General features: G+C 41.6%; 1 protein-coding gene across 1 annotated transcript in view; it reads right to left on the bottom strand.

Annotated features, from left to right (window-relative positions):
* Nucleotides 1-17,147: 17,147 nt before the first annotated feature.
* The window catches only part of TECRL (trans-2,3-enoyl-CoA reductase like), a 423,008-nt gene continuing 418,057 nt past the window's right edge, over nt 17,148-22,098 (bottom strand). Inside the window, exon 12 of the mRNA XM_029600902.1 lies at nt 17,148-17,947. Within this exon, the coding sequence (XP_029456762.1) occupies nt 17,820-17,947 (128 nt within the window). The 3' untranslated portion in view covers nt 17,148-17,819. The remainder of the gene's footprint in view (nt 17,948-22,098) is intronic.

Below are 22,098 nucleotides of genomic sequence, written 5' to 3'. Positions count from 1 at the left end.
GTTTGCCCTCTCTGTCTTCTAATCCACCTTCCCTAGCTCCCTTCTCTTCCTGCCTTCTATCCTCATCCATCACATTTCTCCAGTCTTTCTATCTCCCCTACCTACTCTATCCTCTTGCTCTCCCCTCTCCATCCCCAGCTTGCCACTTTTTTCCTCACCTTTCATTCTCTGTTTCTCCCTGCCTTTTCTCTCTCTTTCTCCCCTTAACTTTCCCTCTCTTTTTTCTACTTCTGCTCTTTCATTGATCTACTTATTCTAGAGATGTGAATCGTGTCCTCGATCGTCTTAACGATCGATTTCGGCTGGGAGGGGGAGGGAATCGTATTGTCGCCGTTTGGGTGTTTAGAGTATCGTGAAAATCATTAAAATCGTGAACCGGCACACTAAAACCCCCTAAAACCCTCCCCCGACCTTTTAAATTAAATCCCCCACCCTCCCGAACCCCCCCCCCCAAATGCCTTAAATTACCTGGGGGTCCAGCGGCGGTCCGTAGCTAAATCGGGGGAAGGGGGAGGGCAGGAAAACCGGCACACTAAAACACCCTAAAACCCACCCCCGACCCTTTAAATTAAATCCCCCACCCTCCCGAACACCCCCCAAATGCCTTAAATTACCTGGGGGTCCAGCGGCGGTCCGTAGCTAAATCGGGGGAAGGGGGAGGGCAGGAAAACCGGCACACTAAAACACCCTAAAACCCCCCCCCCACCCTTTAAATTAAATCCCCCACCCTCCCGAACCCCCCCCCCCCAATGCCTTAAATTACCTGGGGGTCCAACGGCGGTCCGGAACGGTCTCCTGCAATTGAATCGTGTTGTCTTTAGCCGGCGCCATTCTGCGCCGCCATTTTGCAAAATGGCGACGCAAAATGGCGGCGGCCATAGACCAACACGATTCGACTGCAGGAGGTCGTTCTGGACCCCCGCTGGACTTTTGGCAAGTCTTGTGGGGGTCAGGAGGCCCCCCCAAGCTGGCCAAAAGTCCCTGGGGGTCCAGCGGGGGTCCGGGAGCGATCTCCTGCCGCGAATCGTTTTCCGTACGGAAAATGGCGCCGGCAGGAGATCGACTGCAGGAGGTCGTTCAGCCGGGGTTCAGTCCAGCGGGGGTCCGGAACGACCTTCTGCAGTCGAATCATGTTGGTCTATGGCCACCGCCATTTTGCGCTGCCATTTTACAAAATGGCGGCGCAGAATGGCGCCGGCTGAAGACAACATGATTCAATTGCAGGAGACCGTTCCAGACCGCCGCTGGACCCCCAGGTAATTTAAGGCATTTGGGGGGGTTCGGGAGGGTGGGGGATTTAATTTAAATGGTCGGGGGTGGGTTTTAGGGTGTTTTAATGTGCCGGTTTTCCTGCCCTCCCCCTTCCCCCGATTTACGATTTTTTGACGATAAATCGGGGGAATTGGTATTGTATCGAGGCCCTAATGATTTTTGATGATTTAAAATATATCGGACGATATTTTAAATCGTCAAAAAACGATTCACATCCCTAGCTTATTCTTTTCACTCACCCCCCACTCTTCCCCTCACTCTCTTTGTTCTCCCTGATGGTTGAGAACATTCTTCTTAGCAATTAATATTGCTTTCCCACCTTCTGCAGCTAATTCACTTATTTGGTTTAGCAGAACCAATTAGCAGAGAATCAGGAAAGCAACAGCAATAAGCAGTAAATGCTTCCTCCCTGTTCCTGAACTGGCAGTCCTGCTGCAGTCCTAGTCAGCTCATGGCACGGCAAAAGGAAAGGCACAGTAGAACCCCCGTGGACATGCCTCATAGTCGCACAGATCATACACCCCAAAAGCCAGTCCTGGGCACAATGCTGGCATGGTCAGTAAGCAGATCTATCTTTGCTAGCATTTGGGAATGGCCATTACAGTCTCCTTGAGCATATTCTCTTCAAAAACAATTGAAAGCCTTCTGCAGTTGGGAGGATGGTCAGATGCTGGTATTTCTCTGACTCAGTGTTAGCAGATTTTCCTTCCCTGGTGTCAATGGGAGGGATGTGTCAGGGCCTGCTGAGGTAATCTTTCATGGCAGTCATTCTTCTCCTAGGTTTGGCTTTTGCTCTCCTGGAAATGTCTTATTTTTTTCTCCTGTTTTCCTAGAACCAGATGTTCTCCAGCTTTTGCCTTCAGCACTAACAAGCATTGATATGTTCCAGGCTTAAATATATATAGATTTTCAGCAAAGGAGCTGAGCTATAAAAGGCCCGCCACAGGAAATTTTGTTTTCCTGCGGTTCGGGCCGATTTTTTTTGGCCGCCCCAAATTTAGGGGTTAGTGCCCACTAACCCCTCTAAACCCCTCTAAACCCATCCCAACCCTTCAAATTTAATTAATTACAAACCCCCACCATCCCTACCCCCATGACTTGTCCGACCCCCCCCCCCCCCCACGGGACCCCCGCTGGTCCACCAGGGACTTTCGTTAAGCCTTGGGGGAGGGGTCAGGCAAGTCTTGGAGGGTCGGGACGGTGGGGGTTTGTAATTAATTAAATTTGAAGGGTTGTGATGGGTTGTTTTTTTTTAATGTGTCCTTTCTCCCCCCCCCCAAAAAAAAAAAAAAAGAAATGATAGGAAAACCACACAAAATTTTGTGGGTTTTCCTTTCGTTTTGTCAGGTCCCCCCGAAATGCAATGAAATAGGAAATATCGTCTTTATTTCCTATTTCGTTGCAAATGAATACACACCCCTATTAGACACTATTAGGAGTATTTTTCAAAAGCACTTATACATGCAAGTGACTCTTTACAAATACTCCCAGAGAATATGCATAAAAATGTAAGTGTAAAACATAATTTTGCACATAATTTTATGCACACAAATGTCCATGTGTAGCCACTGTGCAATACAGCTAGTTAGTAGGATAAACTTATAAGAACATAAGAACAAAAGAAATTGCCATGCTGGGTCAGTCCAAGGGTCCATCAAGCCCAGCATCCTGTTTCCAACAGAGGCCAAACCAGGTCACAAGAACCTGGCAATTACCCAATTATCTGGCTAACTTATCCCATACATTCAGTGTCACATCTGCAATGCTGAATAGATCCAGTTACCTTAAAGTTAGCCAGTTAAGTTTATTCAGCTAATTTTAGGGCAGCCATATAGGCTGACCACAGATGGCTAATTTATCCAACTAACTATGAATATCAGAGTTAGCCAGATAACTTATCTGGCTAACTCAACTCCTCCTACACCTCCATAGTGCCACTAACTTATCCAGCTTATTTCTAGCCAGTTTACTTATTATCTGGCTAGAACGTAGCCAGGTAAGTGCCCAAATATTCATTTAGCTAGATAACATCTCTGTAAACCAATTTTGAACATGGTTCTCTCACTAAATAAGCATTAGGGGGTGGAATTAGGTAAGGATCAGGATTTACATGCATTCATTCAATTTTCAATCTATAACCATGCTTTCAAGCAGGTATAGCTTTGTGCATGTATGCCATGGGGGGTTCTGCATACACCCATGAATGTTCAAAGTGGATTTGTGTGTATTTTGTACATGCAGATGTTAGCCCTATGTGGGATGTTATAAAATTACCTTCTCCATGTTTTACTCTCCTAAGAGCTACAGTAAGAAAGATGCATTTTCTGTCTTTAGGATAAGCATTCTTCACTTGTGGCTTGGATACTGGGCATCAAAATTAATTCAGCTGATCTTGGATTTGATATTAAAGTAAATTTGGTTTTCTATTTGCTAGCATATGCGTGAATACACTTAACATTTCAAAAGTCTCATTTGCTAGCCATGCATCAATAGTGACCCTCAAATGTCATACAAGAAAGTAAGATACAGTACATAATGAAACAGCTTACTTTTGTCTCATGATGAATTAGTGTTCCATCTTTAAGTAAATGGAAACAGACTTACCATAGAACCATCAAAGCCTCATTTGTGCTGAATACCTCTTTCTATAATTTTGTTATATTCAACTTCAAATGTTTTATATGTTAAAATGAATAGCTGAATTTGAAGTAAAAATATCATAAATATCAAAATGGATTTAGACTTGATGCTGCTTTTATCTCATTGCACATCAGTCAATAGATTTCTTCTGTTCAGCCTTCAGTTAATGAAGAGAGATTGCTGTCACTCATACCCACAAAGAAGTTACTTTAAGAATAATATTATGCACATATGCTCTGAAGCACACTGGAAGAATTTGCTTCTAATCTTCTTTTGATGGAGACATGGCTACAATAGACCATACTCCTATTAGTTAAGCTTTCTGCTTCATTTTTTCTTATAAAGTCTAGAAAGTGATGGTTGTGTAATTTAGCAACTACTGTATTGGTCAATTTGGCCTGTGACTTCTTCTTCATCTAGACTAGGTTAATTTATGAGTTTTCCTTTTGAAAATAACTTTCTTTGTCTGGAGATATAATGAGCAAAACCATAGATGCCTCATGTGGCAGGGAGGATTACAGAGGTTTTTTTTTTCTGTAATAATATCAACCTTCAGTTGTGGTTTAATTTTCTTTGTATGCTTTATTTACAGGGTTGCATTGCATAAACCTATTTTGCATGCTTGCAGGACATTTGAAAATATATATGCTGGCACAATATTTTTTCTCTGTAAAAACAAAGGGTCCAGATTGCAAAGATAGCCAGATAAACTTATCTGGCTAAGGCTTAGATTCATCAAAATGCTATAAATTTCACACAAATAATGCCTGTGTTAATGACAAGGGATGTGGCTATGATAATTTTAGAGTTACCACATTGTGCACTATTTTAGTGCTTTGCATATGTATTTTATTGCAACCTACATTTAATTTATCACACCTACAAAATTTTTACTTTGCAAGCTGCCCGGGCAGATGGTGAGAGAGAGAGAGAGATCTTTATAAGGCCTTCATAGTAGTCAACTATTTATGTCACTAGAGGAGGGCCAGCTAATAACTTGAGGTGAGGTTTTGATGGTGATTTAGGGTTTTGAGGCCAGTTTGACATGCAGAGTGAGATGTACACATCGGTGAAGATTTGATGTCATTTGGAGTGAGGAAAGTCTCACAAAGATGAAATTTCTACAATGTTCTCTCGCCCTAGCTTGATGGACTCTATAACAGGGCACTAAGCTTTTAATGCTTTCTGATCAGGAAAACTGCAGCATCTATAAAATTTCCCTTCGACCTTATCCCATTGCTGATAGTTTAAAAATTGCTCCCAGTATTTCTCACTCCACAAAATCTGATATTGCGACTCCCATGAATAAACTTAAACTAATCCACACTGACATTTCCAATGACAATGGCAGCAGCAGTGGCAGACAGAGGTGAAATTAAGGTATTAAAGAGTCACGTAACTCAAAAGCAGCATTATCAATGCAACAGTGAGTTTCTTTGAAAAAAAAAAAAAATCAAAGTACAAGATAAGACTACCATTGGCCTGAGAGAGACAGAATAATCTCCAAAGAGGGCAAAGATGGTCCAACATAAGAATTTTGGGAGCCCTCAAGCTAGACAAAATGAAGGTTACTGAGACCATAATTAAGAAGATATATCTCAGTATCATATGTAAAGAAAGAAATACATGTTTTAAGACTTTTGAGGAGTGAGGAGAGACTGGGCAATGCTGGCAGGACAATTATCAAGTGCTTTTAGTCCTTCCAAGAAAAGCAAAAATTGCTCAACAAAATCAGAGGTAAAGAAATGAAGGAACAGGATAAAAGGAGCAAAAGGAATATCAGATTAGCATTTTTAAATATATACCGTAATACATGGCAGCCAGGACTTTTGGACCTTTCCCTGCATCCAGCTCCTTTACAATAAACACATCCCTTTCACCACCAAAATAACAGATCATACACAATGTATGGGAATCTAAAGGCCACAGCTGTATTAGCACATACGTCTAATATTGATACCTGTGCTCTAACAATATGGTATCCCTAATGTTTACTTTAATGGTTATCTGTCATGCCCCAGCAAAATGTCCCATCTCCAGGCCACATGGCCTGTAGGCCTCTGGCAGCTCAGAGATGCCCTTGTGTGATGCCCCTGCCTCATCCAAGCTCTCATCATACATGACTATGCCTAATCATACCCAATCCACACAGCAATTGCCAAGTGTTAATCATCTACCCACCCCATTGATCTGCTATTATTACCCGGTATTGAATGTTCCCTGTACCCTGCACGGGTATTCCTCCCTACCTTATATCAGCTGTGACAGCAACCACAATAAACACCATACAGGATTATTAGATGGAAAATTGGAGGGTTGCAGCTTAATAAAATGGTGAAAGTGGGAAGATCAGAACTTTCTGACTTTATATCATATACCTTATTTCCTTACTCCACTGTGGCTTAATCACCAGTTACGAATCAGAAAAACTCCATGCATGGTTTGAAACCACAGGTAATCAAGCTATCCCTTCCCTATCAGGTCTCATCTCCCTCCGCTTCCAATTTCTGAACTGGGGCACCATTATGCTGAGCCAATGACCTATGTTGCAGCTTGGGAACCAGCCTTATCTGTCCCTTGCATAATATGGGCAGCCAGAATTTTTCAGCCTTTCACTGTACTCATCTTTATAATAAACGCATCCTCTTACTAGGGATGTGCAGGGAAATTATTTTTTTTCATTTTTCAGTTCATTTTCAGGAAAGTTTTTTTCATTAATTTTGGTTTGAGGTATTTCATTTCGGTGTTTAGTTTGTGATATTTAATTTCAGTATTTATTTAATTCATTTCATTCATGTGAAATAATCAAATCAAGCATTTTTTTTTAATTCCCCTAGAAATGGCCAAAAAAACAAAAATGAGGCCTCTCAAGGCCTTCCACCCACCCAGAGACATACCGGAGCCAAAATCCACCCTGGCCACCACTAACCCAGTCATGATGGGATCCGCCAGCAAGGCCAAGTCCCAGGCTGAAGCCTCGGCCTTCATAGGCTGAGGATGTGGCAAGTCACCATAACCTTGGTTAAGGCCCATGCCAACACCTTGGCCTAGGCCAGAGCACAGACCCAGGTCAAATGCTGTGGCCTTCACCTAGCCCAAAGTCTAAGTCTCGACCTTGCATTGGCCACAGTACGTTGCCCTGACTTTGGTTTCAGCCTACTCAAAGCTGATGCCTTAGGCTTGGCCAGAGCCTGGTTCCACGACTGATGCCATGGTATAGCCCAAAGGCTGGGTCCTGATACCATGGCCTCAACTCAGACCGAGGATCAACACCGGGGCCCAGTCTGCCTCAGCCTAGGCTGTATTTTGGGCCCAGGCCTGATGCCATGGCCCTGCCCAGAAGCTGGCTCCCGATGCAGGGGCCTTAACCCAGAGCCAGGTCTGATGCTGGGACCATGCCAGAAGGCCGGATCCCGATACCTGGACCTTGGCCTAGGCTGGAGCCCAGATCCAGGCTGAATGCTGTTGAATATCTAGCTATGTGAGTGGCTACCACTTAGCTAGATAAGCATTTATCTGACTAAATAGATAGTTGGATATCTTGGAGGCAGGCAATGGGAGAATCGGGGCAAGGCTACTTATTCGGTTTCCTTAACCGGATAAATGTTAATATTTGTACTTATCTGATTAAGTTAAGTGAATTAATTTAGAACTGCTCAATAGCTTATCTGGTTAACTAGAACTTATCCAGATATATTCAGTAGCATAGCCATGCTGAATATCCCTTCTAGGTTAGCCAGATAAGTTATATCTAGGTAACTTAGCTGGATATCTTTAAATGCTGGGCCCAATGTGTGGGAAGCAAACTGTTGCAGCTTTATTAACACATAAGTTTAGCATTGATACCTGAGCTTTAACAATGGTATCTCTAACTTTTGTCCAGGTGGGCATCTGCCAGGCCCAGTATGATGTTCTACCTCCAGCCCACTTGGCCTTTAAGCACTTTGCAGTGCTGATCCCTTTTGATTTAAGGTCGCATTTCCCACCCTAGCAAGGAGCTGCACTGGATATGACAGTATCAATCACACTCAATGCATACAGGGTTCCTTCATTTTCAACCATAAACTCACCTGACCATTCCAACAGGCCTGGTTGAATATTCTGGCATAGGCATGGGATAGTCAATGACTTATCATTTCATGTGCTCCAAAAAAGATGTGCCCACTGACTTTATGATCAAAATTATTTCTAGGAACTGTAAAAATGACCTGGGATGCTTGTGGCAGTCACTATAGACTCTATTGGCTCTGTAGAGACTGCCACAAGTATCCCAAGTTGATGTATATCAAATTGCCTAGGGATGAGCAGGAAAAAAAATTGATTTCATTTCAAAATTAATTTCGTAGGGACCCCAATTCATTTCATTAATTTAAAAATAAAAAAAAAATTGTTTCGTTTTTCATTTGCAGTTAAAGTCAATGGGGGAAGCACTACAGCCTCTATTGTGCTCCAGATTTGGGGTTTTGTAATCAATTGTTTTAGAATTTGTGGGAAAAATTCATCAAAATGGAGAAAGGCCACCAAGGTATCTAGAAAGAATGTGGAAAGTGGCACTAAAGTGGCATGAATATCCTAAGTCTCCATAAAGAGATACCAGCATAGGCAGGAGTTCTCCAAATCACCTGAGAAAGGATCAAAACAGCATCAAACTTGGGAAGAACACCCCAAGGTTCCAAAGAGGGCACCAGCAAGATTGACATGAACCTTTGATGGCATCTTGAGTGGCAACGTGGAACCAAAGGTGGCATCAGCATCCTCAGGCACTATGAAGGGGGAATGAAGCAGAAAAGTGGCAGAAGAAACTTCAAGGTAGGCACTGTTAAAGGGGGTCAAACAGCACAAAGAGTGGCTTTAAGATACCAGAGCAACATAAGAGGTGCAAAGCAGCCCCCCAAACTCCAAGAATAGCTCAAGGTATAAGGTCTGGGGTTCAGCAGCAAGGAATAGTGTCAAAGAGATTTGCAAAGTGTAAGGTCTGGGCATGGAGGCAAGGCTACGTTCCACAAAAACCCCCATGGTGAGGCATTGAGGTGTATAGCAGCAGCAAGGCAGAATAGCATGCGAAATGCCAGACAACTCAAGTATAACAACTCAAGAAGAAGACACTTTGTCTTAAAAATCATACCCCTGAAGACTTGGCCCCCAACCTTCTAGACCCCCTGCACTTACAATAGAAGCCCTGGTGGTGTAGTGTGGGCCTGGAGCACCCCCTAGTCTCTGAGTCTTTTGATAGCCATTTTCAAAATGGCACCAGCTGCCCCTATCAAGTGGTAAGGCAAATGCATGGTCCAGCCCGCTGGTGCCATTTTGAAAAACTGACACCACCAATCCCAGAGTCTAGGGGGAGCTCCAGGCCCACACTACACCACCAGAGCTTCTAATGAAAGTGCAGGGTGGGACCAGAAGATGGGCTAGGGTAAAGGCCCAATCTTTGGGGGGGGGGGGGGGTCTCATTTTTAAGTCAAAGGGGAGAGGTTGGCAAGTTGAGTCAGGTCCTGATCCGGAAGTTTAAAATTTTAAGTATATTTTTTTAAATATTCTGACCACTTCCATGGGTTGCAGGAAGAGGGTAGAACAGATGGTCTATGGAGACCACAGGGAACTTTTACACACATTGGGAGGTTTTAGTACCAATCAACTCTGGGAGCATCAGGACATGCGTTAATGTTTGCATGCCAGTCAGCTAATTATAATACACATAGTCCCAGGAGTTGAATAACACAAGGTATTCTACATACCTCACATTATCCTTGTGTTAGACCATTTACTACGCAGTAAACAGTAGTGGGAAATGGCCTAATTCAGCTTTGTAAATGAGGCCCATAGATTGTAAGACCCCTGGGGACAGGGAAATACCTACAATACTTGAATATAATCTACTTTGAAGTCCCTGAAAGGTGGAATATAAATTAAATAAGTAAAAATAAGCATTTGCACAAATTTCAAACTTAATTTTCGGGATTTCAGTCCTCTTCTGTTAGCTACTGAGAGGTAGCTTACAGAAGAGTGTAAGTGGGTTTAAAAAAAATTTGGATAAGTTCCTAGAGGAAAAATCCATAAACTGTTATTAATTAATAAGTAATAGTAGCTTGAGATCTATTTAATGTTTGGGTACTTGCCAGGTACTTTTGACTTGGATTGGCCACTGTTGGAAAAAGGATGCTAGTTTTGCGGTCGCTGGCCGTGGGGATCCGCGACCAGCATCTCTCACCTCTGGCCCCAGGGGAGTCACTCCAGTGCTGTCCCAGCCTGCGCGAATTTCCAGTCCCTGCTGGGCCGCTCGTCCCTGCTCCCTGTCTCGGCCATTTGCACCGACGCAGACACTGCAACCGGCCCTCCCAGGCGCGTGCGATCCCTTCTGGTTCTTAAACCTTCCTGCGTCCCTAGCGATGATGTCAGGACAGGGGACTATTTAACCCCTGCCTAATCATCAGGTCCTTGCCTCAGCAATAGGTCCCACTCAGGTTTAGAGTTGTTTGTTGCTCTTCCTGCTCCGTGTGTACCTGCTCCATGTGTTCCTGCTCTGGTGTTCCTGGTCCTGCCTTGCTTCCTGTTCCTGGTTCCCTGCGCCACTCCTCTCCTCCATGACTTCTCATCTGGATTCTGATCTTGGTATGCCCTTGGATTCCGTCTTGCTTGCCACCTGCCCCGACCATCTGCCTGTTCCTCGGTTCCTCTGCTAGCCATCTGCCCACGACCTCTGGTATGCCTGACTCTGCCTGCTGTCATTGTGGGATTCATCACCCTCTGGAGATCCGCACCTAAGTCCAGCCGGCCACGGTACCCAAGGGCTCAACCTGCGGGGAACAAGGGCTGGTATTGTTGAAGGTCCAGTCGGGTTTCCACTCCGAGCGCACCCACCTCTGAAAATGAGAACCTACAGGAAGCCTCCTTCTGTACGTAGCGTCAACCTAGTCTCAGCTAGGGATCCACTGAACAACATCTAGGCTTGGTCTGACCCAGTATTGCATATCTTATGTCTTTATTTAGCTGTTATCCAGCAAAACAAGTCAGCCAGATAAACTTGTCTGAGATATTCTGCAGCACAGCTGTGCCTCTGAATATACCCAGACAACTAAGAGTTAACTGTATAAGAGTTAACTGACAATATATCCTATTTTGCTGCATTTCAGAATATTTAAAAAATGATAGGAAAAAACACAAAATTTGTTGTCGTTTTTCCTATCTTTTTTTTATGGGAGTCTAAGCAAAGCAACATAAAAAAAATAATTCAGAACCCATTCCAAATCTTCTAATTTATTATTTATTTATTTTTTAAATTCTTTATTTATGAGTTTTTTCAAAATATATTACAAGGAACAACCTTGCATGGAAATACAGAAAAAGTTATCAAGGAAATGTACATACATTCCTTTATGTATATAATAAAGAAAACATATCATTCTCAACTGTTTTTCATTGGAAATTAGGGAGGGAGGAGAAAGGAAAATCAGAGAAGTGCTCAAGGAAATAATAAATTACCAAATACAGGCTTGTAGCTCTCTATCATATTGCCCCCGATTAACACAGACTTATGTCCCTCCATCCAGAAACTGCCTCAACTGTTCAGGCAGAAAAAAATATATAAATTACCAGCTGATTTCACAACTCGCTCCCTTAGCCAAAACCTCAGGACGCATAGCTATAAACATTTTCCTACGCTGTTGAGTGGGCCGTGAGAGATCTGGATAGACCCTCACTATCCCACCCATAAATGCATTATTTATATTTTTGAAATATGCTTTCATCAGCTGTCCTTTTTCTGCTTCCGTGAAAAATTGGACAAAAAGAGTTGCCCTTTCTGTGACTTCCATATTGGAATTTTCCAGATACTGTGTTAAATTATTGAAATCATCCCTATTTTCTCCAAAGGTAATCTGTAAACTATTCCTTTGAGGTGTTAGAAAGAATAATTTCTTTATGGAAGGCACACTTTCTAAGTCAATCTTTAGGGATTCAATTGCAAAATGTTTGAAGGTCACTAGAACTGGTTCTCCCAAAACTTTTGGAAAATTGACCAATCTAACATTTAAATATCGAAGATAATTTTCTACCGACTCTAGTCTTCTCTGTGATTATAATACAATCCTTCATAATGGATGAATTGAGAGACTGAGCCTGGTTTAATTTCACAGTCAAGTCCTGTATGCTATTAGATTGGTCTTGAATTTTCTGGGAATGTTCTTTTTCCACGGTATCCAGTTTATTCTTAAATTTACCCAACTGTTGGGACTGAATCTTCAGGGTACGGGCCATTACAGCCATTAGATCCCATATGTCTTCTAGTGTAATTTCCGCTGGTTTCTCAAACTCCAGGGGATCACGCGTGTTTTCTCCTACCTCCTCCTGTGATCTCTCTCTTGTTGTCTCCAGGGGTTCATTTCCTGCTCCAATCGCACTCCTCGCAGGAATTTCCTGAGCCTCAGACAGGGGTGGTAGGAAAGTCCCAGCTCTCGCCTGATCAACGGACCCACCGCGCTGGTCTCTTCCAGCTACCATTGCGTCGGGGAGTCCAGCTCCGTCAATGACGCGGAAGGGAGAGCTGCCCAGCAGACCTCAGGGTTCTGATAGGGCTCAAGGTGATTTCGCCTGACGAGAGAGCCGCTTCTCTCAACTCTCCCGCAGCAGCGCTCGTAGTCCCCACCAAAGGAGAGATGGTCACGAAGTCGGTAATATACCGCTGTCCCTCTGGGCCGGGTGAGTCTGGGGGGGGGGGGAGACCCTCAGCTTGCCCTTCCGCTTATGAGGCATTTTCACAGGAAAAATCCTTTATTCAGATGTGAAAAGTTTTGAGAAAAATAGCGGATGGTGGAGCAGCTCGACTCAGTGTCCTCAAGCCGCTAATTTAATAGATTATTATGCACTCCCCAACCAGCTGAACCCCCTTGACAACCCTCCTGAAATGCCCCAGGACTCACCATAAATGCCTGGAGGTCTAGTGGCAGCCTGGAAGTGACAGGGCTAGCTGGTGGCTGCCATTAGTCAACATGGCACCTGCTGTCCTTTGCCTCATTCTTTTCCCAGCCCAATTTGGATTCAGGAAATATTTTAGTACAGAAACTGTATTACTGGCGTTAACAGATACTATATTGAGAGGCTTTGATAGTTGACAAAACTACCTACTAATACTATTTGATCTCTCGGGTGCATTTGACACAGTAAACCATACAATACTTCTTAACAGATTAGTAGAAATTGGAATAACAGAAACAACCTTACAGTGGGTCACATCATTTCTGAAAAATCAATCCTAGCAAGTACAAATCAATAACATGAAGTCAGACAAAATTAGCCTTGACACTGGGGTACCGCAGGGTTCAGGATTATTGGCAACACTATTTAATGTTTATATATTGCTACTGTGTCATCTACTAGCCGGTTTAGGCCTAACACAGTTTATATATGCAGATGACATTCAAATTTTAATCCCAATAAATGATGCACTTGAAAAAACATATAAATTAACGGCTATGTATTTAAACATTATTAAACAATTACACACATGAGACTGGTTTTAAACATCAACAAAACGGAAATTATTTTATTAGAAAGGAAAATGAGAGATGTAGGATTTTCTAACCTATCGTTCCAAGACGGTATAACAATTAAGCCAACAAGGCACGCTAGAGATCTTGGTATAATTATCGACATGGAGCTCAATTTTAAAAAACACATCTCTGCTAAACTAAAAGAAGGCTACAGTAAACTATTGACATTGAGATGTCTAAAGCCATTATTAACTGAAGAAGATTTTAGAACAGTATTACAATTATTTGTCTCTTCTAGTACAGATTATTGCAACTCACTGTTACTAGGCCTACCAGCCTCTATAAAACGTCCATTACAAATACTGCAAAATGCTGCTGCTAGGGTGTTAACAGAAATAAGAAAAAGTGATCATATAATGCCGAAAGTAATAAAACTATACTGGTTACCAATGAAATATCGTACTCAATTTAAAGTACTCTGTATTTTACATACAAATATCTATGGAGACCAAATGGATTGACTGAATGCAGCATTTCATTTACATAAACAACAAAAAAAATTGAGATCTGCAAACCAAGGGCCTTTTAGTAATCCCATCAGTAAAGTCTGTCCACCTGAGTCAGGTAAGAGAAAGAAATATTTATTTGGTTGGGCCTAAACTGTGGAACGAGCTTCCTACAGAGTTGAGACTGCAAACTGACAATGTTTTATATTTAATTGGACAATGCTTATGCTTTTTCCTAATTTCTTCAGATGAATTCTACTTCCAGGTTTTGAAGAAAGTTTTTTTGGCTAAAATATCTTCTTTTACCTCACCTTTTCAGCATGCCGGCAATTGTTTGGCTTTCTTTCTATATTTCTTAATGCGTGAAATACATCTGGACTGCACTTCTAAGATGGTATTTTTAAAAAATTTCCACATGCCTGTTGTACACTCTTAACCTTTCACTTTTTTTCTAACAATTTTCCTCATTTTATCAAAGTTTTCTGTTTGAAAGGTTTATGTGTTTATTTCCAGTCATTAGTTCAAATTTGATCATTTTACCATTACCACTATCACCAAATTCTGTGCCCAAGAACTAAATTTAAAATAGCTCCTTCTCTTGTTGGCTTCTGAACCAATTGCTCCATGAAGCAGTCATTTATTCCATCCAGGAATTTTACCTTTCTAGCATGTCCTAATACTACATTTACCCAATCAATACTGAGCTAATCAAAATCTCCCAGTATTACTGCAGTGCCAAATTGGTTAGTTTCCCTGATTTATCTTAGTATTTCATCATCCATCTCATCAATTGGCCATTTGGATGGTAATATACTCCTATTGCTATACTCTTACCCAACACATACAGGATTTCTACCCATAAAGATTCTCTTGTGCATTTAGTCTCTTATTAGTCTTATTATGAGTCCTGTTGGACTCTATGCCATTCCAGACATAACCCCCCCCCCCCCCCCAACACCAAATTGATCCTCCCTATCATCGTGATATAATTTGTACCAAGGTATTACACTGTCCCATTGATTATCCTCTTCCACCATATCTTTGAGATGCTGATTATGTCTACCTCATTATTCACTGCTATACACTCTAACTCTTCCATCTTACTTTTTAGATTTCAGGCATTGGCATACACAGTTACACACATTTCAAAGTATGATATTTGTTTGTATTAACAACCTGCTTTTCAGTTGTTAGGAATAATTTGGAATCATTATGCTCAGGTGATTCTTTACTTACAATCAAATGGACTACTTTTTGGTTTTATTGGAGCCTCTGTGTTGGGATGCCATAACTCTCTTGCTTCATTAGTATCCTTCAAATATATCTCCCTCTGAATCTTGCATTGCTGAGCAACTGTTGGTTTTTTTCCTTGTTCTAGTTTAAAAGCTGCTCTATCTCCTTTTTAAAGGTTAGTGCCAGCAGCCTAGTTCCATCCTGATGAATGTGGAGCCTGTCCCTTTGGAAAAGACTCCCACTTTCCAAAAAGGTTCTCCAATTCCTTACAAAACTGAATCCCTCTTCCTGGCACCATCATCTCATCCGAGCATTGAGATTCCTGAGCTCTGCCTGTCTCAGTCCCCTCTGAGTACCAACTGTCAATCTGCTAATTGTCATCTTAGAATCTTCAGAGCTTCATTCAGCTGGCTTGTACCACACATAGCATGCTTCATGCTGAAAAATGTGTCTCCTTTAAAAGGTTCCCCTCATTTACCTGGAACCCTCATACCTGCATGTGTTTCCTGTGGGACTGGGTTAAATAAAACCTCTATAGCTAACCTGGCTTTTCCAGGTATTTCCCAACATTTCTGCATTCCACTAAATTTGCAAATAGTGAAAGAAGCTAAGCCAGACACTCCCTGCTTCCGGCAATGGTGGCTTCAGCAGCACCAAGATTCAGCAGCCACTGATGTAACTGCTGCATTCCATGGATTCTGTGTGGCAGCAGGAACAGGTAAAACATCAACTTGCTGCATTCCCTGTTTACTTGATGTGTTCTGCAGAATTAAGAGTCACATTCGGTCATCAGATCTCTGTATTCTAATCTCCTCAGCTTTTTGGCCCAATGCTTTCCATTACTGCTTGTCAGCAATTACCTCCGTACCAGGAGCTCTCACCTTCTACTAATATCCCCACATCAAAACTGGTCCATGATAGCTTGGCACTCTTTGACATGCCCCCCCCCCCCCTCCCACCCACCTCTTTTTGACATCACTGCTATGCTACTGTGGTACTGCATACATCTTTGCTTTCATCCACTGTCCACTGCTGGTCCATGCTCAGCACCACCACACCATCAATATTGACAGCCTCTGAAACTCCACCTCCATCCCATAATGTCTGAGAAAGGGTCTGAAGTATCTCCTTGGCCCTGTGAGCCCTGGACAGCTTGATTTTTTGAATAGTTTCCAGTACTCCTGAAGCCCATTAACTCCGACAGCCCCCTAAACTCTGACTACATGTTGTGGCAGCTAAAGGACAGACCATGGCTTCCCAATGTCTGCTGCTTTTGAAGCCTGACCTCCTGACCTCACTGGGACTGCACAAGGACTACTGTCATCTCCTGCTCCCTGACACTGACGAACTCTCAGATTTCCCTGGTCTCCTGCCTCTACTCTGCCACTGCTGTCAACATTGAAAACCTTAGCCAAATGCAAAAGGAAGGGAGGATCATGACCTTCTACCCTTTATATCATCTCCAGGGTCCTTCTTATTCCCTAACTTCCCTATGGCTCAATCACCAATCAGGAGTGAAGAGATCTTCCTGCATGGTTTCAAACCCCAGTGAATCTAGGGGCTTCTCACCTATTAGGCTTCACCTTCCTTCCCTGCCAAAACCTTAGAGATCTGCAGTTTCAATTTTTATTTTTACCAGTAATGTATCTGTTCTTATTATTAGAACAAAAATGGGAGAAATCAGTTGAAAAAAATCCCTCACCATTTGTCCAGATAAATATCTGTTTGTTTTTATTGTAATAAACACTGATAAATCCCTATGAAAAATAAAAAATGAAACCAAAGGTCCTTTCAAATCCTTAACTGGGCCATCACGAGTCTGAGCCAGATGCCCTTTTTATCCAGGGAAGTCTTAGAACTGGCCCTTTCTATCCCATACAATCTTGTTCATTACTTAATACCTCTCAGGAATAGCATTTCACTTTCTAAAAATATTTTGGAATTACAGCATTCTTCTTTTCAAGTTTGGATCCCTATTGGCGCAGATGAATATCAAACAAGCTATTGGTAAAAATAATAAAACAGTTTTATTACCAGCACTTATGATTGACTCTAGAAGCTGGAAATATCATCAAATGATCAGATTTTGGAATATACTGATCTGTGTACAAAAACAGATTGATTAAAAAAGACAATTGCTACAGTTAATAAAAAAAAAGGACCTCATTTTTTTTCTGGGTTTTATTCTTTGACCACCCTAAAAACATTTCAGTAGTTTTGCGATTATTACTATGCAACATCTAGTTGTACAGAGTTCTGATTATATTTGCTTTGCACAATTTAAGAGGGTAAATGGGAAGGGAAGAACATTTTTGTTGATGCTGTAATGACATGATCAGACTTGTTCATGAGTATATGATTTTGTGTGCATATGTGTAGTTAGATGCATTTGACTGCAGATAATATCAATACAAATATTAAACACTAAAATTATCTTTTTCGAATGCCAGTAATCAAATACAGGCCAAGTCAACAGAGCTCTTTGGATTTCTTGGATTTATTAATTCTAATGCACAAATGTGAAATTGTCTTCTTAGGCAAATGGATTTAATGCCACTTTATTTTCACTTAATTCACTTCATTTGAAAATATTCAATCTAGTATGAAAGTGTTACAACAGTAATTGAACTAGTTATCAACTCCGTAAGGTAACTTTTTTCATAGAATTATTTTATGATTTTTATAGAATAAATGGAATAATAGCTGCTTTTCTTCTCATGTAAGTATTACATTTCTTTAGGTATATCTTGTGTTTCTTTCTGGCCCACAGTGACATCTGGATGATCATTAGGAAAGCAAATATCCCAACTAAAAGAGAAAAAAATGACATACTTTAAAGTAAGTTTAAATTCTTGATTGTTTTCCTTCTTCTTGTTTACTTAATGAAAAAGTTCAACCACATAGTACAGTACCACCTCTGTGTATCATTGGAAACATGAGTTCTGAAAAGGTGCAGAATTTTTGCATAGGTGGTGCATTTTGATTCTTTTCCATAAAAAATTAAAAAAATAAAACTCTTATCCACAGAGGATACTTCCAATTTCATCACCTCTAGCATTAGCTTGATATTCACAAACAGTAATAGCCTACCTCTAAATTCTCCTAAACAATTTACAGGTTCCCATTCATCACCTTTCATAGATCTTTCTTTCCACTCAAAATCTTAAGGGCTCGATTCAAACCCATTTAGTATTTAGAAAAAATTCAAGCAAATGCATTTTGTGGGCTCATTACAATATGCATGAGCGTCATTATAACGTTTTGGAGATGCAACACTTTTTCAATGTCAGCAATATCTGACATAGGATGAAGGAAGTGCCAAAGCATTATCATGTGATGTCTTCAGTGCAGATTGAAAGCTTAAATCATCACACTGCTTCATGTAAATATGTTTAGGAAACAATGAACAATATTGGATAGGTAAAAAAGGGAAATCAATCGTAATAATAATAAACGTCACACAAAAAAGTACTGCATCAGTTATGAAATTAACATATATTTTATATTTTTATGTTTCCTTTGTTAACTAAGCTGTTTCATTGTATTCGTCTAAGGAATTTTTTCCTGCTTTTTCTGTTTCACTGTAAACCTGCATGATTTGCATTTAATGCAAGAATGTCGGTATATAAAAGTTAAAAAAAAAAATAAATAAATAAATAAATAAATATTAAGGAGCTAATGCATTAAAACATGCTAAAAATGCTATGCGTGTAAAAATTAGCATATACACAGATAAGTAGCATCTACTAATGTATTCTGCATTTTATAAATGTATAAAATATTCACACATTTTCACTTTTGCACGCACATATACATATGTAAGAAAGGTAGGGATGTGCCTTCGTTTTGAACGAATGTGCAATCCACAATGTATAGGTCCCTATTCGTTGCATTTGTGGGGTTCTGAAACGTATGGTGAACCCCCACGAATGCAACGTATCATTAATGAATAAACCCCCCACCCTCCTGACTCCCCCCCCCCCCAAGACTTGCCAAAAGTCCCTGGTGGTCCAGCAGGGGTCCTGGAGCGATCTTCTGCACTCGGGCCGTCGGCTGCTGGTATTCAAAATGGTGCCAATAGCCTTTACCCTTACTATGTCACAGGGGCTACCGGGGCCATTGGTCGGCCCCTGTCACAAGGTAGGAGCAATGGACGGGGAAAGCCATCGGAGCAGCCTCGGAGGAAAAGTCATCGGAGGGAAAGCCATCGGAGAGGCCTCGGAAGGAATGGGGAATGCCATCGGGGCTCCCCTAGGACTCGGCGTGCGCAAGGTACACAAGTGTGCACCCCCTTGCATGCGCCGACCCTGGATTTTATAACATGCGCAGGGCTGCACGTGCATGTTATAAAATCGGGCGTGGATTTGTGCATGCTGGGTTGCGTGCACAAATCTACGCCCGCGCAAAAGTTTTAAAATCTGGCCGATAGGTTATAAAATAAATGTGTAGATTTGATCACGGCCATATTCGTTCTTATATGCTACCGCACACACTTGTTTGAAAGTTAACCTCTCTTTCTGCGTATCACTACAAATGTAATATGCTTACTAAAATGTCTGTTAGGGGGTAATTTCGCAATAGTTCATACAAGTCTAAAGTTTGTGATGACTAAGTATCTGCAGATTTTAGCCTGGATTTTCAAAGTTATAATTTTGCTTTAAAATTTGCAGGTTGTCCCACTGAACATATAGCCATACCCACATAAAGGTGAATTTTAAAAGGCCGATCCACCAAAATCGGGAGATATGCACACAAGTTGGACTGGCATGCACCGAACGAATTTCAAAAACCACCCAAAGATATGAGTATTTCCTGCCGCACACACAAGTAAAAAGTTTCCAAAAAGGGGCAGAGCATGGCCGTGATCTGGGTGGGGCATAGGTGTGTCAGGGCCTTGCACTTGCTGGAGTCCCCGCCATGTATATTTACTTCTGCTATGAATGGCATGCAAGTAGTAATACCAAAAATATAGGCAAGGCAGCAGGTTTTGAGGGTCAGGGCAAACAGGGGGGAAGAGAGGCTTTTAAATTAGAGGCGGTTTATGAGTCATATTCCTAACTGGGTGAACTGGACCAAACTGTGAAAACTGTGAATGGCATTGGGACATCCCTTTTAAAATTGTCCCACTTGCGCGGTAGATACGGGATTTGCGTGTACATATGCATGTCCATTTAAAATTGCACACTCATATTTGCAAGTCCAGGCTATTTTATAACATACATGCATATACATGCGCAAAATGGATGTGTCCCTGGATGTGGGCAGACGAACATGCACACAAGTTCGCCCATGCGCCGGTATTAAACTTATCGTCATAAATTTACACTGCTCCATGCAGGGGTAACATTTTGCATAGGGATTTACCTGAATACTTTCAACAATCAAAGATATGCATGCAAACCCTTTTTCCACTCCCACGCGGCGCTCTGGACCATCTCTTGTAGCTGTGCAGACGTATGTGAAAATTTGGGTTCTGTACATACTTTTGTGCACATTGGTGCCTGGTTGATTTTTAAAAAGGTTGTTTACATGCATAAAACTAGGTTATGAGTACATAAATTCTTTCAAAAATTAATCTAAAAATCGGCTTTGCATTAAATTTTGGCAGGTAGGAAGCAAAAGAAATTAAAACAATAATATCTGCATGCTACAGGCATGAACACTAACCCCTAAATTTGTAGCTTTAATGAACTTATAGCATCTTAGTGCTATTTATGCTGTGTATACCCTAAAGGGAGCATGTGCAGTCCTCTTTTCCTCATGACTCAACCCCTTACATAAGAACATAAGAAAATGCCATACTGGGTCAGACCAAGGGTCCATCAAGCCCAGCATCCTGTTTCCAACAGTGGCCAATCCAGGCCATAAGAACCTGGCAAGTACCCAAAAACTAAGTCTATTCCATGCTACTGATGCTAGTAATAATAGTGGCTATTCTCTAAGTGAACTTAATTAATAGCAGGTAATGGACTTCTCCTCCAAGAACTTATCCAATCCTTTTTAAACACAGCTATACTAACTGCACTAACCACATCCTCTGGCAACAAATTCCAGAGTTTAATTGTGAAACTATAACAAAGTAAGCCTGATTCATGTGGCTGCTTGTCAGTTCTGGGTGAAGAAGTGGGGGAGCATCTGGAACCCCGGAAAGAAGCTGAAAAAGAGACAAGACTTCCATGAAAGGCCAAATCAGACCAAAACCAAACCCCTCGGAGATCTATCAAAAAGAAAGACTACCAGAACTTTCCTCCCTCAGCCTCAGCACCTCCATCCCATTGATACAAAGGAAAGAAATCTCCCACCCTTGACTCAGAGGACCCCGGATGGTGGTAGTGGGCTTGGGATAGTTTGAGGGACAGAGCACATGTGGTGTTGTCAGTCATATAAAATTGCTCTCTTTGTACTATTGCTAACTCAATGCTAGAAAGTGTTCATAGGGGAAGTGGGGTTAGGATATCAATATCCAACTGGCTCACAGCTGGCAGATTTCTCTTCCTGCCATTAATTGCATGGATGTGGTAGGGGGAGGTAAGGATGGCCAAAACACCTTCTGGTTCCAAACCTTCTTCTCTGTGATAGGCATTTGCATAGTTATTCCTCATGGTAGTCTTGTCTTTTTCTCACCTCTTTTCCTAGGGTCTATATGCTCTCCTGGATCTGTTCTCAGGAATGAGCAGAATTGCGATAAGACTGACTTACTTGTGTTCAACTCTCAGCGTGCAGGCTGGATCACAAGAAAAAGAGGACTATGCACACACATTTTTGCTTATATATGCTATTTTGGTCTGGCATCTTGCTATTTAGTACACAAATGCTATTAGTACATAGAAGATGCAGTTCTATAGGTTATACAGCACACACATAGCATGCTCAGGCTATTGTGACATTTTTTACTGTCTACATGTTAAAATGTTCATAACTTGTATAAGCAGTGTTTTATCTTGCGCGTTAAAGTTTTT

Source organism: Rhinatrema bivittatum, chromosome 1, assembly GCF_901001135.1.
Source record: "Rhinatrema bivittatum chromosome 1, aRhiBiv1.1, whole genome shotgun sequence".
NCBI classification, from domain to species: Eukaryota; Metazoa; Chordata; class Amphibia; order Gymnophiona; family Rhinatrematidae; genus Rhinatrema; species Rhinatrema bivittatum.
Note: the sequence above shows the minus strand (reverse complement) of the source record. Positions and strands in the feature narration are given on the sequence as shown.